At 43.9% G+C, this 26,802-nt stretch overlaps 1 protein-coding gene across 1 annotated transcript in view; it reads right to left on the bottom strand.

Moving 5' to 3' along the window:
* The window catches only part of SNX9 (sorting nexin 9), a 75,872-nt gene that overhangs the window by 37,325 nt on the left and 11,745 nt on the right, over window positions 1-26,802 (bottom strand). Inside the window, 2 exon segments of the mRNA XM_080941984.1 lie at window positions 1,004-1,078; window positions 3,511-3,597. Of these exon segments, the coding sequence (XP_080798110.1) occupies window positions 1,004-1,078; window positions 3,511-3,597 (162 nt within the window).

The following is a 26,802-nucleotide window of genomic DNA, read 5'->3' as shown; positions in this document are numbered from 1 at the left end:
GGACATCCTGTTGGTAAATAGCCCTGCTGGCTCAGCCATGTTCTGATGTTAGCCTGCTGGGTCTGCCGTTTCTAATAAAGAGAACTCGTAGTCTCAAAAGATTAAACAAATCTATGTAGCTGAAACTCTATCTCTTTAGAAGCAAATACTTGTATAAACAGAATTAATACCAGCATTAACCTAAATCTTTAATATTTCTCTTAGCTGTGACCATTTGAGAATCTTAGATGTGCAGTGCATAGAACCAGAGCAGGATCTGAATCTCAAACTTTCAAACTGTGCTCAAGGACCTACGACCTCTTGGCACTGTACAGACACAGCTATGGTGTGTGTGTGGACACACACTTCTGGAAGTGTGACTTCCCAGAGAGTTTAAGACTCCTCACCCCTTACTTTTAACGGAGGACAAGAGAACACAGACAGGCTCCTCCCTGCTTTGCTGACGGTCCCAGAGAAGCTTCCTGCCAGTGGTCCTCTAGAGGTAACTCAGCATCTGTCCCCCAAGATGAGGGGCAAGTGCTCAGGCCCGAGACCTACAGGTAACCAGCAGGGGGCACCAGGCAGCAGACTCTGAAGACAATTTTGTTGCAGAGTGGCTGTGCCTCAGGCAGGGTCACCTGCAGGACTTTGGGGTGCTATCCTTTACAGAGCTTAGTGTCCCATTAAAGACATCCTCCCACGAAAGCAGCAGAAGGAAGCACGAAGCCTGCCCCTTTAAAGAATCCACTAAACTTCTGCACATTAACCCACCTCAGAGCTCTAGGTGGTAGCTACTCTTGGAAGGAAGTTATCCTAATCATTTTGTAGCTTAGGCCCATAGGTAATCATTTTCCTTATTTCTACCTCAATGTGTTTTCCATGTTTTATTTAATTAGTACCTACAATTTTCCCAGTGGAATGTTACTTTTATGACAGGTGCTGCCTTCCCGGCAGCCCTTAACTTAACAACTGATAGAGAGGTGTAGCAAAGATGAGCTTAGCTGATCCGTAGGTCAGTCCTTACTTCCACGTAGTCGGTAGGAACAAGCCCCTGCTCTCCTTTGCTGTTTTTTCCTTCCAGCCATCCTCCACCAACATTCTAATAGAAAAGATGAAGATAAGAGTTATGGTTAGGATTTGCTATAGAAATTCTGCATTGAGAATCATTACAAATTCATAATTTTTACATGAAAAACATGAATGTTTTTATGACTATAGAGCTATTACTGTTCAATATTTTACGTTTTTAAAGAAAATACGTTTTTATAGAAAATAATGTAATCTAACAGGACAAACTGAGCTCCAAGAAGTGATTAAATGTTTATTTCCTTTGTGCATGTATGTGCATGTATACATGTGAAGTCAACCTCAGATGTTCCTCCTTGGGCACTGTCCACCTTTTAAAAAGTGTATTTACTCATTTACTGTGTGTGCATGAGTGTGTGCACAGGAATGCGATGCTCTGTGGAGGTCAGAGGACAACTCAGGAGGTAGACTCTCTCCTTCTCCATGAGCTGTGCAGTCACCGGCCCAGGCCATCTGGCTTGGAGGCACTGGTGGTCTGCACCTTTATCCGCTGAGCCTTCTCATGGGCCACTTTCTGTTTGTAAACTCTCTCTGGCCTGGAGCTCACCAAATGAGACAGGCTGGCTAGTCAGAGGGGCCTGGGAACCTACCTGGCTCCACCCACGCCCATGAGGCCACCAAGAGGCTTTGTCGTGTGGTTCTGGGATTGAACCCAGGTCCCTAAGCTTATAAGGCAAATGCTTTACCAATAGACCTACCTTCCCGTTCCTGAGTATATTTTCTATAACAAGTTATCCCAGAGAACCAAACTAGGAAATGTGAAATAATTCCAGAGGAAATACTAGGAAATATGAAATAATAAAAAGGGTGGCTATGGAAAATGTGATTGAGTGCAATAATTTGTGATAAGGTTGAGTGTAGCCAATACTGTGTCAAGACACTATTCTAGGGGATTTTTCGAGTTAAAAACATTTAAGTCAGCAATTAAGCTAATAGGATATTTGTAAATATTAGGAAATTACAAATCTTATGAAATAGATGGAATGTATTGTCATTCTGTCTGAAAACCAAACCTATTCTACTTGTTAGAAATACAAAACTAGGGGCTGGAGAGCTGGCTCGGTGGTTAAAAGCACGAGACACTCCTATGGAGCGACCACATGGATGATTCTCAATCATGCTTTGAGGGACCTGATGCTCTCTAATGACCTCCACTGAGACACAGCCCGGACAGCCCACGTGAGCTTGAACAACCTGTTCAGGCTACAAATACAAATATAGACTTAACATATAAAAAGTAATGCTATGAGAATAATCATAATCATAAGCCAAAAACGGGGCTTCACAGTAGCTGGGGAGAGGCAATCAGAGGTCCTGGTAACTGAGCAGTTTCTTGCCTCAGATACAGTCACTGCACCATGATGGGATATTCAGAACAAACTTCACAGACAAGGAGCCTAGGGCAACAGACACCCGCATATGGAACCTAGGGTCTGTGGTGGGGACAGGGGAGGACAGGTCAAGGGGACACAGACAGAGGCCTGTATTCTCAGTGGTGTCTTGGGGAGCAGATGCAGACAGGGAGCAGCAGTGGCTGCAAGTTTTGCTCATTTTGTAACTACAGAGACTAATCCCCTCCCGTCGGCTCTTTCCCCTTCTGAATAGGAGTAACAGATAATTTTCCTCAAAGCTTTATTTCCAGCAGCTCCCATCTCATAGTACTGATAAAGGTTTTACAGGACGGTTGCAGTAAAGATGCACATAAAGAGAATTAAACGGTGCAGTGACTACCCCAGAGATAACAGACCTGAGGCCCGAGAAAATTTAACAATGGCACTGTTTACTTCTGAGCAACAAAGATCACAAAGGAAACCCAATGTGTTATAAAATTGTATTCTTTAAAATGAAATGTCTCCAACAGAAGGAGCCTGAACTCAGGGACCACAGGAATGCTTGTGGGAGGGAAGGGCAGAGGTGTGTGGCCAGAGCTGCTCATGTATACGTGAAGATGAACGCCTGTACGTGCACACACAGCTCAAAGATGGTTTATGAAGACAGAGAACTGTGTGGCACACAGCAATGTGGGCATGCTGGGAGCTAAGCTAACACACACTGCTTTCTGGTAATCCTACTACAGGGTCAGGCTTAGAACTGAGAGCTTAGAACTGAGAGAGCAATCAGTAAACTAAGCTGTTTAGGAATGTCAGCAGGACTGCTTATGTACAGAGACACAGCCCTGCAGGGGAGGGAGAAAACACTGGGAACTGATTCCAGAACCATGACAGGATGCTTGGCAGGTTACAACTGTTAGAGAAAACCAGCAAAAAGAGGGGCAACACAATACATTCAGTGGCGCACTCAGCCCTATGTGAGGACTGAACTTCTCTCGGTGCGCATCAGCATTTCATAAGCAACAGCTGGGACGCTGAAGTGAGGCGGTGTACTTATGAAAGGGAGCTGCCAAATTAAAGCACACCCGCAGCCGTAAACTCGCTGCACGCTTACCGGGTTTGTAATTGTGATGATCTCTCCTTCACTGACCGTCAGCTCATTGTTTCCAGGTTCAGCAGCAAAGTCATACATGACCCGAGCCTGCAGGGGTTGAGCAGGAAAAGAGCAGGTTACAAATGTAAGTCCAACACAGAGCTCAACAACTGTGTGAATCGGACAGTGCCTGTGGCTGACCAGGAAAGGAGACAGCTCAGGACACCTATCTCCTGAATCCCAATGGCCATGGTCCCTGCACATACTGCATTTAGAGAGGTTGGTCCTAACACATAACTTCCCTGAGAAAGCAAAGGCCTGCCCTTCGTGTGGCCAGAAGCAGATGCTGGCATTGGTAACGTGTCCACTCAGGAATGGAGGCACTGCACCCAGGCACTATGCCAGCTGAACACTAGAGAAACTGTGGTGGCTCTTCACCCCAGGAGCCAGCCCACAGCAGACACAGACTCTCTTCCACACTTTCCACACAGGGCTGTGTACACTATCCAGGTTACCCAACTTTTAAAGTGGATAACCTACTTGTCTAGCGTTTGGCTAGACACAGGACAGTGCGACTGTACTCATTTAACTGATCCTCAGCAAGCACCTAGCACCCAGCACCTAGCACCCAGCACCCAGCACGGAAGGACTAGCCTGAGCTCACCACACCCTCCTTTCAGAGCAGCTTCAATCCTTCCCGACTATTGGAGATAGAAGGCTCACAAATAGTGACACAGATGAGGGGGACCCACTATCTTGAAATACAAATGATAATAATAATGACAACAACAACAATAATAATAATAATAATGTAAACTATTTGTGAACAAGCCATAAACGAGGTGTTTAAAACTGTAACAGAATTTAACTGGTGCTTCATAATGTTTTGACTTTTCTCCACATTTGAAATTTTTCCTAAAAATACTGGAAAGAAACGAACGGCTGTGTCGTCTGCCAGTCAAGAAATCCCACCCGCTGTCCCCTGGGAGCAAGGAAGGGGCTGAGAGACAGGCAAGGGGACAGACACTGCCAGTCTACACAGACCAGGACAAAGGACAAAGAAACCACGTGGAAGCACTGTCCTCACACAGCTGCACAGGAGATAGAATTCTGCTTGTCACGTTGTGGAGTATTTTTTGAAAGCATGTCACATCAACCTCAGTCCTCCGAGATGAGGGCAGGAGGAGATAAATGTGAGGGGGCCCTGCGGAAGGAAGTGAGCTTCCTCTGGAGGGGAGCCCAGTGTGCTGGCCCAGCTCCAGGCTGGAGAGCAACCTGCTGCTTTGAGCTGCTCCTTAAGATGCCTGCTGCATTTTTCAGTTCAGCTAAACCCAATTGGTCCCCACACAGAATCCCGAAGCCAGGTGTAATTCCGTGACCCGGAATGTGAGACAGTGACGTACCAGGTGATGAGTGGTCAAGTGTGGGAGCAGAAACCTAAGGGAGCTACTGCCAGTTCTCAGAATGTACTGCCACAAAACACGCTTCTCCGAGAGGGCTCACTAGCTCCGGGTTTTCTGCCACGTGAGGGCCCGGTGTCCTCCCTCTACCTGATGCAGAGAAATAGGGCTAACAGAGTCTTGACCTTTGACTTCCCCGCATCCATAATGCTGGTAAAATAAATTCCATTCTTTCTAAGTTGCCTGCCCTCCAACATTCTGTTACGGCAGCACAAATGAACTAACACACTCACAGGAAAACTGATAGGCAGCTTGGACATGTGTAAAACACGTTTTAAAAACTAGAGATGTTTTGTATTTTTAAACATTTCTTTAAAAGATTTATTTATTTATTATATGTAAGTACACTTTAGCTGTCTTCAGATGCACCAGAAGAGGGCATCAGATCCCATTACAGATGGTTGTGAGCCACCATGTGATTGCTGGAATTTGAACTCAGGACCTCTGGAAGAGAATCAGTGCTCTTAACCACTGAGCCATCTCTCCAGCCCCTAGAGATGTTTCTTAGAAAACAGAATGGAGAGTTATTTACAAGAACAAAAAGATTTTAACAGCACATTTTCAAATAAGTATGAACTGTCAGGGGAAAAAAAAGCACTGGCCGTTAGGCCTAGAGGATCAGGTGTATGCAAGGCAGGGAAGCTCAGCAATGAAGACGCTGGGCTGACTCACCACGCACTTGATTCACTTCCCTTCCCTCTGCTACTTGGCTCCTGCCTGTCTCTACATCTTCTCTCCTTAACACCCTGCCCTTCTCCTCTAAGCCATCATGACAGAATCTAAAAAGATACACACATGACCTCAGCTCCAGTGTCTACTGTCTACTTCCTATATACACACATGATCTCAGCTCCAGTGTCTACTGTCTACTTCCTATATACACATGATCTCAGCTCCAGTGTCTACTGTCTACTTCCTATACACACATGATCTCAGCTCCAGTGTCTACTGTCTACTTCCTATATACACATGATCTCAGCTCCAGTGTCTATTGTCTACTTCCTATATACACACATGACCTCAGCTCCAGTGTCTATTGTCTACTTCCTATATACACACATGACCTCAGCTCCAGTGTCTACTGTCTACTTCCTATATACACACATGATCTCAGCTCCAGTGTCTACTGTCTACTTCCTATATACACACATGACCTCAGCTCCAGTGTCTACTGTCTACTTCCTATATACACACATGATCTCAGCTCCAGTGTCTACTGTCTACTTTCTATATACACATGACCTCAGCTCCAGTGTCTACTGTCTACTTCCTATATACACACATGATCTCAGCTCCAGTGTCTACTGTCTACTTCCTATATAAACATGATCTCAGCTCCAGTGTCTACTGTCTACTTCCTATATAAACATGATCTCAGCTCCAGTGTCTACTGTCTACTTCCTATATACACATGATCTCAGCTCCAGTGTCTACTGTCTACTTCCTATATACACACATGATCTCAGGTCCAGTGTCTACTGTCTACTTCCTATATACACACATGGCCTCCAGTGTCTACTCATGTATTTCCTATGTGGCCTTTGATAGAAAAGACTTTTTTTTTTTTTTCTCCACCACCTCTTCCAATGTTATTCACACTCTGGAGCTAAGTTTCCACAAAGTTTCTGACTGGTAAATAACTTTATGCTATATATTCAGTTTAGACTACCAGCTACAGTCAATGCCCTCAATAGAAATTTCACAAAGCGTATGTTGAAGTAAATGGCTGGTGGGCATTAATCTAGATACTAGAAAAGCACCACTGATAGTCAGAGCTCTCACATGCCCCATGAGAGTGAGTGCACAGCTCTTCTGAGAAGAGAACATAAATACTCCGCCTTCTTCCACCCACACTGGTCACGTCTGCACCACCTTGTTCTTTCTGCTCCATATCACCTTCTTGTGTTCCTTCTGAATCCAAGAGACTGTAAAAATCACTACATGTCTCACTGGTAAAGAAAACTTAAGGCCCTGGTGTCATCCTTATTCCCACATACACAGGGTGGGGAAGAAAGAGAAAAGGGGGCACTAGCAATTTTAACACAAAACAAGTTATAAGAAACTGTGACATGGGGCTGCTGAGGCAGCTCCAGGGCTAAAGGTGCCTGACAGCAAGGCTGAGGACCTCAGTAATGTCCTTGGAGCTCACATGATAGGCGGAAGGAAATGACTCATGTTGTCCTTTGACTCCACACACACACCATGCACATGAACCTTCCCAAATCAATCAATCAACCAAAATTAGAAACATCTGTAATTCATATCAGAAATTATTCTAATACAGAAATAGTTCATATAATTGAACAAATAGCAGCCTAACAGGAAAATGGACAGAAAAGCACACAGCCGAGAAAAACACAAACAGCAATTGACCATATAAAATACCGCTCATTTCTCAAACACAGGACACTGATTCTATAAAAGATTTTGTCAGATTTTCCTTTATTTCATCCGTTAAGTATCTACCAGTAACAGACAGAGGTGTGTGTGTGTGTGTGTGTGTGTGTGTGTGTGTGTAATTATTCTTTCCTTCTTTACAAACAAACAAACAGACCTCACTCAACTTTCAAATTTCTGCTAATCTAGCAGGTTAAGAATGTTACACTAATATGGTTTTAAATATTCGATTACTCTTTGCTGTCGTTTGGGTTCTAAACATTGCCTCATTAAAGGTGCATGTCAGTCTAGAAGGAAGTAGGGCTCTGAGATGCGCTCTGGTGGGAGGCAGGTCACTGAGGATGCATCCTTGAGAGTGTCTCTGGGACCTGGCCTCATTCTCCTCTTGTGTTTGTAGCCATGTGATGAGTGGTTCTACCTTCTACTTCAGCACACACCACTGGTGAAGTGCTGCCTTGCCCCAAGCCATGGCCCAGGACCTCCAGATTGTGACTCAAGACTTTTCTAGCTCAACCATTTCAAGTATTTGTTATAGAGACAGCAGGTGTGCTGGTCTGGATGAGTATGGGCCCCATTGGCTCATATACTTGAATGTTTGGCTCATAGCTGGTAGAACTATTTAGGAAGGACTAGGAGGCATGGCCTTATTGGAGAATGTGTGCCACTGGGACTGGGCTTTGAAGTTTCAGAAGCCATGGTAGGCTCCGTCTCTCTCTCTCATTCTGCCTCCTGCCTGTGGGTCGGGTACAGGCTCTCAGCTAATGCTCCAGTGCCATGCCTGCCCCCCTGCTGCCATGCTGTCTGCCATGATGATAATAGACTAACTCTTTGAAACTGTAAGCACCCCTTCCCCAGTTAAATGGTTTCTATAAGTTGCTTTGGTCATGATGTCTCTTCACAGTAATAGAATAGTGACAGTCAGTAACACCATGGTACATGGTGTAACAATACAGGAAAAGACCCTTGAAAGCAGACAGACACAACAGAACAGCCAAGTAAGGAAAGCAGACTGCAAGCTAGGGCATCAGTATGCTGTCTTTTTACAGGTAGACTAGTATTTACATTGGCCAGTATTTCTGTAACAAAGTATAGAATAACAAGAAATGAATTTTAGACTAATTACCTAGAAAGACAGAAAAGAAAAATATGTGGATAAGAAACAGACATTTCTCAGTATAGTTTTTCTTGTTTTAATTTTAATATGTAACTACATCACTGATCTAAGAAATCTAAATTAAAATGCTAACAACAGAGAAAATATGTAAAAATGACCTTAAGAAATCTCCTAGTTCAAAAATAGATTACAACTGAGAAACAGAAAGTGCTGTTACACCCATTACATTCATGTTGCGATGACCCAATGGACAGATCTTGCCAGGCCGGGTTTAACTGTAGGGTCTTTGCGATGTCTTTTCTCTCCCAGCAACCTGTCCAGCACCTTCTGACACTATGAATGCGAGCCAACAGGGAGGAGGTTTCCAGGTCGATACCAGCTGGATTTCTCTAAGTCCTGTGACCAGTGTCCCGTAGTGTCCTCAGCAACAGTCCTACCAGTGTTTGGTGGGCAACCAAGAGACCAGCAACACCCTGTGCTGTTCGAGGAGGGGGCATTGTCCCTCATGGGGCAAACACTCACTCCACAGGAGGGTATTATGTCTGCTACGATGGCTGAGGAGCTCACTATCCCCACTCCTTTTCTCCTTCACGGCTCGGAGAACACCATGGAAGGGCAGAAAGACTGAGAGACAGAGACTGGGGAAGATTAGGAGAAAACGGTGTCTTCAGGACATGAAAGGGGCCAATGGGAGCCATGAGTTCATGGCTCCCTGTAGATGAACAGTCAGCACTGTCCCATGGATGTGGGGGAAGGGCCACAAGCTAGGGACCTGTTCACAGTTGATAGCTCCTAGGGGAGGGAGAGTATGTTTCCTCATGGGGGTGGTCCCTGGTACCTACCCATGCACATATGGACAGTACTAACTGCATTCAGTAAGTTATAGAACAGGAGGAGGAAGAGGATGGAGGAGAAGGAAGAAGTAGAAATAAGAGGAAATGAAACTGGGACAGAAACACAGTGGAAGCTAGGGACTTGAAAAAGGATAGCAGGGTGAATATAATCACATATGTAACTACATATGTATGTATGTACATATATGTAATATTCTCAAAGAATAAAAGCATATGTTTAAAAGAACCACTAAAAGTAAGATAAAAAATTTAAAGCACTGTCTGTGGCTTTATCTAAGACGTTCACACTGAAGACTCCACTGTAAGAGCGAACACTTGCTGCTAGCAAGAGCACAGACCTCCCTCACTTAAACATGAAGCTTGGAAGGATGAAATTATTCTGAGGTTAAATTTTCAGAGCTTCTTTCTTTCGGTGGATTTTTGGGACAAGGCTTCCTGTATACAACAAAGGGAACATAATGAAGTCGGACAGAAAGTTTAAAGAGAATCCACTTTCCTAGCCACAGGACACAGGTGCTAATAGGTGGGGTTTTTGCTTTTGAGACAGGGTCTCATGTGACCTAGTCTGGCCTCACATTCTTTATGTGGAAGAGGGTGACCCTAAACCTCTAATTCTTGTCTCTAACTCCTGAGTGCTGGGATAGCAGGTATGGGGTCAGACTCAGGGTTTAATGCTGGCCAGATGAGCCCTTTACCAACTGAGCTACAGCCACAGCATTCAAAGTATTTTATACTTGACACATTCTTGCTCATGCACTTTACAACACCTACCCACAATCACTAAAAGTACACAAAGATTAGCAGACACACACACACACACACACACACACACACACACACACACACACACCCCACACCTCATGTGGTCCAGGCTGGCTCAATCTCTATGTAGCCAAGGCTGACTTAGGATTTCTGATTCTGATGTTTCCTATTTCATCTATAGATTTATTTGATGCACTATATGTTTCTACACTAGGGCTTTGTGGACACTAGGCTGAGCTGCAAAATGAGCTCATTGGTTTCTTACTTCATCTTAGGCCACTCCTATCAGCACATCTAAAATTGCTTATCATCACTTCTGCCACCCCCTGGGTTGCTAGGAACACAACTTCACTTCTAGTTCCAAACTGAAATGCTGCATTCATTATTTTTCCTGACTTGCATGTCCTTATTGCAGAGAGGGAGGGAGGGAGGGAAGTTTAAAGCAAATATCTAAATTCCCAGCCCCAGAGATAAGTATGGGACAACCTAGTGATTAGGAGCCGCCTGTAAGCCAGGTAGCAGGTTCAAATCCCTACTCTATCAACTCAGTGGCCATGAAAACTTGGCCCATTTCTTTAAGCTCTTCTCTCAAATTCAAGACTAAGATAAGAATAACAGTATGTACCTTGTGACATGAATGAGAAATGAAGTAATAAAATTAAAGTGCAGGGAAAAAGGGACTAGCTGAGTGGGCCAGTAAAAGCTACCTACTTCAGTTTATAAAAACCACAGCATATATAATTACTTTGTCTTTTCAGACCACTATGGGGTTCTGGGATTAGTGTTAGGGTTCCAGGCAAAGCAAATTTAACAGCTATTAAACACCCATCAAAGGCGTTTCTGGAATCTGCTTCTTTTCGGAATCTCTGAGAAACTAGACCTCCACCCAACTGGGTGGGGTCAGTAAGACTCACCCAAGCATACTATGTGGCCCGCAGAGCCTCTGTCCAGTCAGCATTAGAACAGGATAGAGAGGTCCCATGACTGCCTCTAATGGCTGTGAGGACAAACTCCTTACTGAAGCTGAGAGGAGTTAATTATTCCAGACCCAGACCCAAACCATATGCTAGGGCAGAGAAGGATTCTGGGAGTGCAGGAATTTTGTCAAAGGAGAGACTATACTCCTGGGTGAAGGGATGTAGCCTCCTTTGCATTTCACTGTCCTGATAAGAACCAGATACAAGTGTGTGTGTGTGTTTGTATGTAAATACCAAGGTGAGGTAATCTCATCCTATCCATATTTGGAAGAAGCGATGGATCGATCAGAAAAAGAAAGGACAAACCAGGACACAGTCAAGCATCACTGCCACCAACATAAGATTTGTGAGGCATGAAAACAGAGAGGAGAAATCACTCAGCTTTAAAGATGAGGGCATACTGTGAGAACATAAGTTCCCATGTGACACCCATTCCGTGGGAGAGACTGAAACTGAAGGACACATGGGGGGTCTCTGGGCACACAGGTAGGAACTATAAGGCAAGTCCTCTGGGAACTTAATTATTTGAAAATGTGTGGGAACAGGGTTGGAGAGATGAACCTGCAAAGGTACTGGCTGCCTAGCTCAATCCTTAGACATACACGGTGTGAGAACCAACTGCTTTAGGTCATCCTCTGGCTTCTATACATCACCACCACCACCACCACCACCACACACACACACACACACACACACACACACACACAGAGAGAGAGAGACACACACACACACGAAAAGTAAAACATTTAAAAAATATATGAGAACATGAAACTTGCAAAAAACATTTTAAACTTACAAAAAAGTAATTTCTCTGTAAATTATTTGAGGAAATACATTAGCAACATGAAACAGGAACAAGGAGCAAAAGCCGCAGGCCACAGCACATTCCTGCAAACAGGGCACATGGAGTCTCCTTGAGTCTGTAAAGACACTCCAGTTCAAACTCCCAAGGTCACTTCTGTTTGTGAAGAAATTATAAATGAATTTGTCCCACATGCACACGCTGGAACAAACCACGATAACAAAGATAAACTTCATCATTAGCACTTTCTAAGGCCTCAAACCAGGGACCAAGGACTATGTGAATATTTCAAACATTTTCATCCAACTCCTTGATATAAGCTCAGTACAGGTTTCAATTTTTCCCATTAGGTTCATAAACATCTTCATATTAAGGCATGCCATAGAAGAAGGTTTCAGCTATTGGTCTCTTGTCTTCTGCTAATGATCCCTGGCAGGTACCATTCCGCCTTTTCCTATACAATTTATTCTGAGTACTGCAACAGCTCCACTGTCATTTTTTTTTTAAAGTCTAATCTCAAGAGAGTTTTAAAATTTTTTCATTCAAAAAGAATCTATCATAATATTCGTGCTTTAAGCTCCTCACAGAGACAGAAACTTTCCCACACTCTAAGCAGAAAAGCAGCTGCGGTGGCCTAGGCTGCTGCAGTCTTCACCAGCAGCTGGAGCTGGTGCACACACCCACAGGACAGGCAGTGCGGGCGGTAAACCCAGGCTTTGCTCTGACACTGTGATGCACTGTTCCTAATAATGGAGTCAGCAGGGCCTTGCAGAGGACCTGGCAACTAGAATCAGAGAAAGAGAAAGCACAGACAAGGCTGCTGGGGAAGAGAAGCAGGTGAGCCGAGCAGCCACCCAGGGCAAGTGCATTAGGGGCCAGTGGCTAGGGAGGGAATCTGAGCAGAAAGACCCAGACTGAAGCACCATTCCATGGAGAGAGAGACAGATGAAACCACAGGAGGAGGAAGACTGCAGAAGCCGGTCTCTATGAGCTTGCTGAAGACTTAAAGCTGTACACCTAGATAAACCCTTCTTCCAGTACAGGGCTCTGCAGAAACATTGACACATGAAGGCAAAACTAATATACAAATAAAAATTAAAATGTTCTAAAATGGGCTGAAGAGATGGCTCAGTGGTTAAGAGCACTGACTGTTCTTCCAGAGGTCCTGAGTTCAATTTCCAGCAACCACATGGTGATTCACAACCATCTGTGATGAAATCTGATGCCCTCTTCTGGTGTGTCTGAAGACAGCTACAGTGTACTCATATACATTAAATAAATAAATCTTTTTAAAAATGTTCTAAAATGTTAGACGGCTAGAAAGACAGATCAGTGGTTAGGAGTATCTATTGCTCCGGAGAGGACCTGAGTCCTAGTCACACAGTAGGTGCCTCACAAGGACTTGTCACTCCCATGGCACCTGCAGTCATGAGTACATACACACATACTTTAAAATACTGTCAATCTTTAAAAACAAACTTGCCTAAAGACAAAGGACGCGCTTAGGGTTTGGGGAGGGCTCGGAGTGGGAGTGCTTGCTACGAAGAGCTGAGTGTAGTGTGCGTGTGCCTGCAAGCCAGCACTGAGGCAGCAGAGACAGGTGCACCCCAAGGATTCACTAGCCAAGCAGACTAGCTGAGACGGAGACCCCAGGTTCAGAGAGACCCAGCCTCAAAAACAATGTGCAAAGCAGTAAGGAAACAGCTCACATCCAGTGTGGGCCTCTCAGCACACAAACAAGCACACCCTCATGCACATGCATAAGCTGCACATATCCTACAGAAACGGCCATGTGCACGCTTGAGTGTCAGGGTCAGAAGCAGCTAGAAGGACTCACAAGAAGAACCTCAGCGATGGCCACCAAAGACAAAGGTCTGAGCTTTCACTCCTGGTCTTTCATTGCTCTTTTTTTTTTTTTTTTTTTTTTTTTTTTTTTTTTTTTTTTTAATTTCGAGTTGTAGATTTTTAAAAATAAAATGGTTATTCACGAAAAAGGAAGAGTTAACCAGTAGTGAGGGTTATAACCTAGAAATCAGGAGATCAAGGAACTAAGGAAGAAGGAATATGAGGCCCAGTCCAGCCTGGGCTACACAGCAAGGTATCTCAAAAACCTAAACCAACAATATTGACAAAAAATAATAATTCTGGCTGCTCTTTTTAAAAAAATTTAAGAGAAACTGGATGTGGTGGTGCATGCCTTTAAGACTAGCAGAGGCAGAGATCTCTGTGAGTTTGAGGTCAACCTGGTCTACATAGCGAGTTCTAAGCCAGCCAGGGCTATACAGTGAGACTATCTTGAGAGAGCATGAAGGAAACAGAAATCAAAGAAACTAAAGCTGGAAGCTAGCTCTTAAACAAACCTTAGTGTTTAATCAAATGTACTGAGTAACTAATATTAAAATATCTAGAAACAATTGTTTCCTAGGGATAACACAGAATATCTTATTTTTCTAAACCTTAAGGATAAAACATTTATCTCAAAAGAGTATATGTGGATTTGTGATTATAGTAAACTGAGATTGGGAAATAAAATCTAATAAAAAGTGTAAGTATTACTGTATTCTGTGCTGTACGACACTGGAGGGCACTTACAACCCTTGCTCAGCAAGAGCCACATGACTGCAGTCCAGCTTGTACTGACTGTGCTACAAGTCCATGTGCGGGTCAGGGGCTTGGGGAAACGTGGCAGAGTCAAAAGAGACTGAATTCTGAGAATCAGAACCTAATACGTGGCTTTGTTCCATGGGCAGCTCAACATTTCCTCATTCCATCCATGCCAGTTTAAAATGACTGGCTGAGTATCTGTAAGACTCAGACACTCCTCTTTCAGGAGTAAAAAGCCAAGTGGTTGAACTGTAACATGTAGACCAGTGCGGCCATCACTGGGAAATGTCACACCTTCACCGGCAGGTTTATGTCTAAAAACTAAAAGCAGGACTCAAACAGGTACCTGTTGGCCAATATTCCACACGATACCACTCAACACAGTCAACAGATTGCATGCTACCACGCGGATGAGCCTTGAAACATGATGCCGACTGAAAGCAGGCAGATATAAAAGGACAGTCAATGGTTCCTCTTACTAGGAACACCCAGAGAGGTAAATTCATAGAGACAGGAAGCAGGGCGTAGCTGCCACAGACCGAGGGAGAACGAGAAGAGCTATTATTTAATAACAGTATACCGTTTATTTGAGATACTGAAAACGTTCTGGACGTGAGTTTGACAAAGCACACTGAATGTGGTTGGTCTGCATGCTTAGAAAGTGTAAAGATGACAGGTTTCATATTTCTGCACAGTTACTGCTGTCTTTAAGACTACACAAATCAATAGACTCGCACACTGTGAAAATGAATGGCTCTCTGTATCTTCCTCCTCTGGAATTAGCCAGTGCTGACTAGCTAGCCCAGGCAGTACATAGGACCTGCTCATAAAAGGGGCCTGTCAAAAGCCCTATGGAAGGGTTAAAGTACTTTAAATAGTCATGCATAAGATCACAGAGGAAAAGCCCAATCAACCCCAATTTAGGGCTCTGAGAGGCAACACAGACATGATCTTGATCCAGCGTCAAAGAAGCAAAGGGAGGAGGAGCCTAAGCTCAGAGACCCTCCTGGCCGGTTTAGCACCTACTCTGGAAACACAGATCAAATCTCTCCACTCACTGAAGTGCTTCCATCACTACATATTTAAAAAGAAAAGACAATCAGAATACCCTCAGCCACACTAGCCCTCTGACCAACACCGGCTCTTACTCTCAATAAGTCAAATCTCAACAGAAAGACTCCATGTGTCCACTCTGCTGGATCAAGCTGGCCAACTAACCAGGACATTTGCAGCTGAGGACCCTGCAGGTTCTGACTCCCTCATCTCCTACCCGAAAAGGACACGACGATCCCCACCCTCTTCCTGTTCGGAGACCTCTCCCTGGTCTGCACACACCTTTCTCTAGTTTGCAGCCTCCTGTCACCGCCCCCTCCGCAGTGTGAACTGAGGTCTCCTGAAGAAACTGACTTAGTAAAGGGCCTGCAGAGACTGACCTTTCACTGACTGGAATCCTGAGTGTGAAGAGAAGGAATGTGGGTCATAGCTGCAATTATCCTGGGCCAATTACCTTGATTTCTGTGTCTGACCTAAGGTTCTCATGATTAACAGGCAAACCACTCCAAGGATATCACTGTGGAGGCTGAGGACACCCTGACACCTGAAACCTACAGTAGGGACCCTCCAGCTTTGCTGCGGCTGCCTCAGGCACTCTGAACAACATATTTAGAAAACGTATTGATTTATGACCTTCCTTTGTGCTGTGACTAAGACAGTGCATAGCCTTTATAACATGTACTTCGGGATAACTTGACTCCATGTTCCCAGGTCATAGCCATTCACACTTGGCTCAAGGTAAACTGTGTTCATGCTTCCTTTAATAAGTTACTATTTTATACCAACAAACGTGAGGCTTGCCTTTGGAACAGCCCATACTGCTGTTCTCTTCCTTCTACACTCTCCCTGAGGGCCTCACTGGCCATCCTTATACGGAGGAATCCCAGCTTGTTTTTCAATCTGTGTCTTCCTTTTCCCTTTATTCATCTTAAAAATTGCCTATCAGATTTTCATGCACATGACTCAAAGGCGTCTACCTCAGAAACGGTATCTGTGTGGAAGCTGAGGGGGCTTTAAGGTGACTGTGTGAAGAGGATGAAGCGCTGAGAGACTGTACCGTTTGACATAGGCGGAGCCATGCCAAGAACCAATGCCTTAGATCCATGGGAGTGGCAGGCCTTCCTCCCTATCCCAGGGCTAGGCTCAGAGGGACGATGAAGCCTTCCAGGGTCTAAGTTCAAATGTTGACAGTGTGTGCAGAAACTAGCAAGCACATCTTCCTTCTCCCTCACCTACAGAGATCTCCTATCAAGACCAGCCAATGTTCTCCCCTGCTGCACAAATATGCCGAGGTTCTGGGTTGCTGAGATGTAGGTGTGCCTCCTTCAGAGCATGGCCAGGCCACTTGACTCAGCTTTTCTACATCCGTGTGTCTGTCCTTTTTCCTTTCCCTCCCTACCTCAGTTAGGCTTCCAGTAGCCTGGGCCTCTACACTGGGAGCCGTCCTTCTGAAAGCTGCTTATGCCCCCTTCTCTGCCCTTTGCAAGGTTAGATCCCGTCCCTTGGCCAGCAGTGGAAGTTCTCCAGAGAAGCTGCACCTAGATAAATAAATAAGTTAACTGCTAACTAATCTTTTCTGAGCCCAGAACATCCAATGACCTTCAGATTGTACCAGAGCATGTAATGCCTTCCAGAGTTATATGGATCAGATGTGATAGAGGGAGACCACCTGAAAAACTAGATTCAAGAGAATCAAACAAAAAAAAATACTTGAAGCTAAAATGTTGTTTTGAGACTTATACATTGCAGAATGTGCAGCTATGGTGAAGCTTGTCATCAGAAGGCTGAACTGGCCTGCTTGGGTTCCTGATCTCAGGGACTTTCAGCCAGATCCAGCCAGGAAAGACATCAGAGACTACAGCAATCGTCTGTGTGGTCTTCTTGAGGCCTGCCGGCTTCCTCATCCCCTCCCCACACCCCCCCCCAGGATATCTCAACGCCCATACTACAGCTTGAAGAAGCCAATGAAGGGTCGTTGCCCCAATTTCCTGAACTTGGGGGAGCTGAAGGTGGTTATTCTAAGGTTGTTCTTATGAGGAATTTACAAATGATCATAATCTAACAGGGAGAAATTAGCTAGATTGATTTGTACAGCCATAATCTCATTTGGTAACTAAGCTAAAGTCATATCTTACATTGGTAGAAATCTTTTTAATTGATACTAAGTTGAAGTTATGATCTTTACATTGGTATAGAATTTATTAGATACAAATTTAAAGTTTTCATTTGTATAATTTCTTGATTTAAAATTGATATTAGTATTGTTGCTTTCATATAGGTACTGTATCTATACAATACATTTGGGAATATAAGGCTTAGACTCAGTCCTATTACTGTCTTTAGCTGATTAAGCAATATAAGTTAAGAACCAGATAACAAACTCATGGTTCTCAGTAATTAAAAGGGTGCTTTTGAGATAATTCAATTAGAAATGGCCAAGAGTGGTCAAGGCCTAACAGATCAGAAATGCTTTGTGCAGATAGATAATCTTCAAAGGTGTCAGAGGTCCACAGAATATGATGTTTATGGACATTTCTTTATTAAGATCATTTGACTAGAAACCTGTCTGCTCCTGACAGCACCCCTTCCTAGATTCTATTAAGTTGAGCATTAATGGAGTTACTCCACTTGTGGCAGGACAGCCACTAGGCAAAAACTGCCTATTTCACCCACAGACTACTATTGTCCAAAAAGGGACACACTGCAGAATAGTCGAATGATAATCTTTACCAAGATAGAATTATCAGTCCTTCAAGATTTCTGCATTTCAAAGTTCTGTTAGCTGATCCTGGGCCAGAAGGCTGAAGACTGGTGCTCCAACATTTTGAGGAATGATGGAGACTGTCCAGGAGATCAGTGGTCTCTATAAACTGGCTAAGTTTTGGAAGCTTTGTTAGGCTTCCTATGTTTATAGATATTTGGTCATTCTCAGATTTCTGATGGAGTTGAAGACTAATTTAGTTTTATAGCCTACCCAAACTAATTAACTTTGAGAAAACATAGTCATTTGGATGATTTTTCAAATGATAATAGCTGTACACAGCTTACATTTGAAAGAAAAGGTCTTTGTGTTTTTTTTTTTTTTTTTTTTTTTTTTTTTTTTTAACAGAAAGAGTGATGTGTAGGTTGATGTCAAGGGGATACATGATTGAACAGTACAGTGGGGCGGGGACAAAGTTTTGGTAAGGTGGGAGTGGAGAAAGTGGGAAATTCAAGAAGAAGCAACATGAAGGCAGATGTAGATATTCCTTTCTGCGTGTATCTATATGGATACAGGTTGTTATGAATATTTTATAAGAGATGGAATTGTACAAGATGATCTGATTTATCTAGGTGGGCAGATTATATCATACCAATTGGATCAGAGTAGTATGGTGTGTTCTTTGAGTGGCAATTTAATTGAGTTCAAGAGAGGGTGTAATGACAGGAGTTGGGATGTGTGTGTGCAAGGCTTGGCAACAACATGCCAAGGGAAAGTGAATGAAAACAGCTTGCTGGGGCGGTCATGAACCACCCAGATCAAAGGCAGCCAGGGTGGGTGGAGCGGACCGCTTGGTAGAGAAAGAGACCAGGCACCTGGCTCCACACTGGAGCAGCTCCTGCTGAGTGAGACCACAAGGGACCAGTAGCCACAGATTCATTTTTAATATTTACCACAACACATCTCTATGGCCAGATACTTCCCATTCTTTCTTACCCTCAAATAGATTCCAGATTCCTGAACTCGCTTCAGTTCTATAAACATACACTTTTTGCTTGGATCCACACCTGCCTGCTACTATGCCTCTGGGTCACATGACTAACCCCTGCTGAGCTGCCAAGTTCAAGTAAGACCTCATAAATAGGGAGCATCTATGTCTCCAACATTTGTCATCCCTCTGCCCTTCCCATGGATGAGCTGCACGCTCTCCACCCATCACTAGCGGTGTTTACTTACGTATGTGTCTGTTTCTTGCTGAGTTCTTACCCCATCTTGCTCAGTATACTACTTGGCCCAGCAGACACAAAATACTTGGTAAGTGGTTAAATGATTGGTCTGTCCGCCACAAGCACATGCCACTAGCTATATTAGATGCCCAGATAAACTGATTTCTACTTCCACTAAGTCTAATCTAGTTCAGTTTTCAAAGCACAAAAAATAGTTTTCTTTTAAAAAACAAACAATAAAACCTTCATTTTGGAAACACTTCTGCCAATAAAAGAACTGAAGGCAACAGGAAATCACAAAACTCTTAAATTTCTACACTAAGTTTTATTTTTCAAAAGGTCATGCTCATCTCATGTTTGTGTATGTGTGTACATATGCATATGCATACAGGTGTGTTTGAGTATGTGTGCTCTGTGTGTGTGTGTGTGTGTGTGTGTGTGTGTGTGTGTGTGTGTGTACATGCTGGTGCCGGTAGAGGTCAGAGGTCTTCCTGTACTGCTTGCCATATTTTGAGACAGAGTCTCTTACTGGGCGTTGTTCCTACCATTTGGCTAGACTGGCCAGGCTGTTGTTAGCTCCAGGAATCTGCTTGTCTGTGTCCGCACCCTAATGAAATGGTTATATACAGACTCGCATGACAAACACTTGTCTGTTTCACATGTGTCCTAGGGTTCTAAACTATGGCCTGCACTCTACTGATTGAGCATCTCTCCAACCCTCTACAAACATATTTCTTAATTATACTTCCTAAATTTCTACCACAGTCTGGGGGAAGACTTTTCCCCAACAGAGTTGGGTTTTCTGTTTAGCCAGTCTTGAGCTCTGCATCCTGAAGGCTGCTACATGCCTGCTAAAGTTTATAACCAGTGTGACCAGATGAAATCATAGGAGCTGATCAGAGTTTATTTTCAACAACAAACATGGACTAATCACTTGCTGTTAGCCAAGCTCTGTTCTTGGAGGGACAATGTGGAAAAGCAAACAAAACTCCTTCCTTGCCCCCCCCCCCAAAAAAAGGCAGTTTTGATGCTATAGGATGCTTGTTTAAAGACAGTGGTGTGACAACACCTCCCCTGGGCAGGCTAATAAAATAAGGTAGTTACAGAGTCAGTTAAATTCTACAGAGTTTACTGGAGAACAAAGAACACACATGAGGCTAGGCAAGACAGAGGACCAAAAGTGTAAAGGCACAATCAAGAGCTGTGCAGGACCACGTGGGAAAACAGACAGCAGCCACACACAAAGGATGCTGACAGGGAGGTTTAAGATTAGCATCTTATTTATAGCAGGGCTTCACTGCTCTCTATGCAAATGATCTGGCATGCAAAGCAAAGGGAGTGCCACTAATATAACCTAGGAAGCTGATCTGACCAATAAGACACCAAGAAGCAGGTATTTGGCCCTCCTGCCTGGCCAGCAGCAAAAGGAATCACTCTACTCTCCCTGGTTTGTTCCTTGGCTCAGTCCTCAACATAGATATACCCTAGTTGTCAAAGTTCAATAACTAAAATGAATGAAATAAAAACTTCAAGTTAGAAATATTTAACATCTATAATTTGAGATATTCAAGTTTTCCAGAGATTTATCATTCAGGAAAGCCTGTTCATTTTTCAAATCCTTCTTTTGCTGATGATGTGCTTTCCTGCGTTTCAGTTAAATGCTGCATTCCAGGGTTATTATTAAGCATCCTCTCCATGACTCTGGTTACTGTCATATCCATGACTTATATATAAGGTCAGACAGAATACTTATTTCTAGGCCATGGCTTTTTTTTTCTCTCTCCCTCCTGCCCCAGCCTCATGGGAGCCTGGATTTTGATGTGTGGCACTCAGTTTGCTGGGACAGACCCAGGGTCTCACATGCTAAACAAGTGCCCTACTGCTGAGCAGCAGCCCAGCTCAGCCTTCCCCAGTTGTTGGGTTCCCCACCTTATTTATGGAGAGTGGGGGCAGGAAACACGTATGTGCAGGTTAGAGGACAACCAGGGGCATCTGTTCTCTCCACCCAACACACAGGACCTGGACGTGGAGACCAACTTTACCTACTAGTCTTCTACAGCCCCAGGCTCAGCTTTCAAACAGGAAAAGGACAGGTTAGAGTAGATGGCCCACAAGTAAGTCCCTGTGAGACTTCTAGAATTAACGTTAAGTATCTTCTATCACAGTGTCTAAAAACAGTTATACTACATGAGACATACAGATTCCTTAATGGGACTTGTGCTTACGGTTACCTACGTGAACACGTACGTACATACATGAACACGTACATGAGACAATGAGTGGACTTCAAGCAGGCTCTTAATTAGCATTTATTCATATGAGTACTTCCTCTTAGGGCAAGTTCTCTTCAAGAGTCTCCTCTAAACTCATGCACCTAGCCTAAGCCTCGCCACAGAACTGAAGCTGGGTTTTACTGCATCCCATAATAAGTAAGGGACAATGGAAGTAGGACTGCCCAGGAGAATTACCTACCGCTGGAGAGATGGTTCAGTGGATCTTGCACTTGCCATCAAGTCTGATAACCTGAGCTCAATTCCTGGGACCTGCACAGCAAAAGCTGTCTCTGACCTCTGCACACACACTGTGGCATGTGTGCACACCCCCATAGATAATAGTAAATGCAGCAAAAATTCTTAAAGAGAAAACTACATTAGAAGAATAAAGCAATGTGAAAAGCTACCTTAGTTTTCAATATAAAAATGAGAAATAAATCACATCTGGTCCTTCAAGCAAACAAACAAGAGACAGAAGTATTATGAATGAGCGCAAAGCCAAAGGAGGCCCTAGCAGGGCTCTAACTAGACACACCTGCCCAGCTGACATGTGCCTCATCACATTTCTGCCAGAACCTTTCACCCCTGCCCTCAATCCCTCCTGCAAGGTAAGCCCTAAAGAAGGAAATGGACAGCACTCGGGAAAGCTGAAGTGGACGTAGGCAGGCACCGGGCACGAGACCTTCACACCCGCCCTTACTAGATCTCAGAGGCCCTGTCTGATGGAGATGTTACTCAGTATCACAGAAGCATCAGCTCATACAGCAGCCTGATGTAAACAGAATTAGTGAGAGGTAAAGCGGTTCCACTGCACACCTTTGATGCCATCACTGTGCCAAGCCTACAACCTGACTCCATAAGGATCACGTGGAACAAAATCTTCCCACCACCCACCAAACAGAATTCTGTGCACTAAGGTTAGAGGCTCTCTTAGTAAATCAGCCATCACATCTGAGCTCAAAAGCCACTGTAATCCCTACCTGAGACCATGTTCAAATCATTTCTCCTGGAAACCTAGCCCCGCCCCACTGGACAATGCCAAGCCCCTCCCAGACTGTGTACCAGCACTGGAATAAGCACTGTTGAGGGTCACAACATCCATGTTCCTTCTCTCTCTGCTCCTCTACCCCACTTTGTTAGTGTCTATCCCTCATCCTAGTAAATAACAGGTAACCTCCTAACTACCTCGAGGGAGAGAGAGAGGACATAATTAGCCCAGGGAGCAATAAGTACGAGGGAGGCGGGGTGATTTTTTTATTCTTAATCGTGTGGTGATTCTGAACATCACACACTTAGCTTCTCTATGAAGGAGATGATTGGCTCTGGCATAATTACAAATGGGATGCTCAGCCCAGAGGGACTGATCTGCTGGGAAGCAGTGAAGCTGGACTGCAGCATCTCATGTGAGGATGAAAAGTCTGCCTTCTTAGCTAGCCTCAAAATGTTGCTCCCTGGTATGTCCACCCCCTGCTCCATGAGCCTGTGCAAACACAGGAGGAGAAATCACCCTGAAGGCCAAAGAGGAAGGAACACTCACACCACACGCTCAGGTAAAAGGGCAGCACTGTGAAGAGACAGCCTCCATACGCAGAGAAGGCGCTGTTGGGAAGCAGCAAGCTTGCTGAGAGGATCCAGGCTGGAGGTCCACCCCACCCTTCCCCTCGGGTATTTAACGTGGTGCTGGAGATAACAGGTTTGATTTGCTGGGGTTCGATTTCTTACAAATAAGAACAGGGATAACATTGGTTTTGCTTTGTTATTTTTATAACACAGAGAGAACTGACAACCCAGAAAGATTAGATCTTGTCACGACCAGCAGAATAGGTTTTCTCAAAAATTAAACAGTCACCTTGCATGTAGGGTGAAATCAAAGAATGCCTCCAAACAGTGTGACTATTCAGTCACTTATAATTATTCAAACCTGTAAGATTCTCTACATTTGACAGCTATGAACTCTCTTCCTGTTTGTAAGGTAACAGAAAAATTCTGCAGTCACACTACTTCAAGAAACTATCACTGACATTTTAAACACAATTTCTTAGAATGTATTTTGACTGAAGACATGTATTTTTCATTATTTAGTAAGTTTTGATATGGCATTAGGATACTGACAGACTTAAGATCAAGTTACAATACTAAGTAACAAAGGCATACTGAGTTCAGTACCTGACCTAATCAATTCTATTTAATGTCAAATCTGGGATTCATGAGAACCACACTCTAATGTAAGTAATTAGGGGTAATGTGCCAAAGATCTCAAAATTGGACTCCTGCTGGGTATGTGGCACATGCCTACCATTCCAGAATATTAGACACTGCTTGGGGGAACTGCATTCTTGAGGCCAGCCCAGGCTATAGAAAAAGGACTCACTTATAGAAGGCTGCCATGAAACCTGTACTTCACGTTGGCAACCTATCAGATGCGATGTGTACTCTACACGTTAGATGGTACATGGTGGTCTTCACATGTAGCCACTTATTCTAAAACAGTCTGATCCCAGCAATGAATCTCGAGCTTGCAAAGAGCCAGTGGGGACAGTTTCTAAGCCATTTTATACCCGTGTGCTCATTGTTGGAGCTCTGCGACTGAACTGTCGCTCAAGATAATGAGCTGAGTGAAAACAGTAACTTTAAAGTCTAAGTAGAACAATTTGAGGAACCTGAAGAATAAGTCACTAACGAGCTAAGTCTAACTGAGTCAAGAGCTAAGACAGATGGGCAATACTTCTGAAGACCTTGCTTGCAGAGCTAGCTGTGTGTGCAACGCCTCCTGGTCTCCAGTCTTCACTGACCTTCACCTTGTAGAAAGAGGAACAGCTGAGAACATCTCCTGGTGTTCCTCTTGGTCCAAATCCCCCCTGCCGACTTCTGCCCACTCAGCTGAAGCCTGGCCGACTCTGCTAGGTCAAGCCACTGCTGCTGCTATCCTATCTCTACCAAACTGGGCTATCCGTGAAGTGTTTGGGAGTGTTGGCTGCCATGGTGATCTGTGAACTGAACTGCTGATTTCCTGACAATGCAGACGGGAGTTGCTCCAAAGAACAATTTCTAAACAGATCCACCTCCCCCATATTCTTTCTTTTCCACTACCTCTGGTGGGTGGTGGGCTAGAAGAGGGGTTAAAGTATTTAAGAACCATCATTAAAAGTAGCTTGTGGGCTGGAGAGATGGCTCAGTGGTTAAGAGCACTGACTGCTCTTCCAGAGGTCCTGAGTTCAGTTCCCAGCAACCACATGGTGGCTCACAACCATCTGTAATGGGATCTGATGCACTCTTCTGGTGTGTTTGAAGACAGCTACAGTGTACTTATATATAATAAATAAATCTTTTTTTAAAAAGTAGCCTGTGAAAAAATGAAAAATACATGAATGCTTTCACATTCAGTTAAGATGTGGTGTCCAGTGTTTCCCCTAAATCTTCATTTCCATCAGTGTGTAAACAACCTCAGGAACCAAGGAGAGCAGAGCGGAGCTGCCAGCGCCACCTTCCACCTCAGCTGCACCCAACCTTCCTCTTCTCTGCTCTTTGAATTGAGTGGAGTTAGCAAGTTAAAATGTGCACACATGTACGAATGCACATATCTTAAAGCCTCTAGGTGTATCACTCTATCAATCTCCTCTATGGCAGATTTGTTTTTAAATTAAGATGAACAGTTCACACAATTGACAATTGTTAAATGTAGTGGTTTGAATATGTTTGGCCTAGGGAGTAGCACTATTTGGAGGTGTGGTCTTGAGTAGGTGTGTCACTGTGGGTGTGGGCTTTAAGACCCTCTTCCTAGCTGCCTGGAAGCCAGTCTTCCCCTGTTTGACTTTGGAATAAGAGGTGGAATTCTTAGCTCTTCCTGCACCATGTCTGCCTGGATGCTGCCATGCTCCTGCCTTGATGATAATGGACTGAACCTCTGAACCTGTGAGCCAGCCCCAATCAACTGTTGTCCTTTTAAGAATTACCTTAGTCATGGTGTCTGTTCACAGCAGTAAAACCCTGAGACATTAACATCTAAATTAGCTAGATGGTTCTGTCTTCACCTTAATCATCATAAGCAATATAAACACAGAAACAAGGCCTACTGCTAAGACCAAATACTTGCTATTAGTCTTATGTTTCATGTATAAATATGATAATGGGTTTAATAGTGTATTTTTGGAAAAGTCTTTACTTTGAAATATATGTATGAAAATATTCTCCATGGAAATGTCTGAAATTTCTTCAAAACAACGAGGGAAGGGAAACTGTGGGATGGAGGCCTGACAGAAACAACACTTCCCAGGAGCACATCAATGTGGCTACTCTGTGGCCTCAAGTCCACTGTATCATTCTGATTTGGTCTAGGTTTGAATTTTTTACAAATAGCTATAATAAGAAAATACTCAAGTATGCCAAAATGTTTGGATACTATATTAACAACTCACAGGCATGGAATTTTTATGAAATTCCATTAATACGTTTCAAATAAACAAACAAAATCACTGGATGACCCACAGAAGAACAAAGACTCATTGACTATCAAAGTCCTAAGCCAGGATGATGTCATTCCTTCTAAGCCCAGAGGAACATTCTGACCCAGTTCTTGGTTCTCCAGCTGCCTCATTCCCTGCTCTGTTCAAGACTGGAGTGTTGAGGAGTTACTCCAGAAACCAGCATCAGCAATGCTCATCAACAGAGGAATGTAGTGAGGCCTAATGGATCCTGAGTGTTCTGGCCGTGTAGAAATCGTTTACTTCTTATCTGAATGGACACCAGTGAGGTCAGGGCAACCTGGCTCTTTCAGCTCAAAGGAATGAATGACCCTATGGGCTGTGCCCACAGGTCCAGTAGTGTGGCCCAAAGCGTCTATCTCCGTTTCGGAACCTTTTCACTGACTGGGATAGTCAAGGTCTGAAAGAAAGATCCTCCAGCTCTAGTGAAGCTCACTGATCAGCTTCTATCCAGCAACGATTGTGCTGGATACAGTCAATTAAGTTTTAAGAAGGAATTAAAGGTTTCAGTCCAGTATCAAAGTCAACACCACAGCAGTTAGCTCTGACCAAGGCAAGCTCAGTGAGAGGCAAAGGAGCCAGTCATCTGGGTGTGTTGAAAACCTTCCC

The sequence above is a fragment of the Micromys minutus genome (assembly GCF_963924665.1).
Source record: "Micromys minutus genome assembly, chromosome: 30".
In the NCBI taxonomy this organism is placed as follows: Eukaryota; Metazoa; Chordata; class Mammalia; order Rodentia; family Muridae; genus Micromys; species Micromys minutus.
Note: the sequence above shows the minus strand (reverse complement) of the source record. Positions and strands in the feature narration are given on the sequence as shown.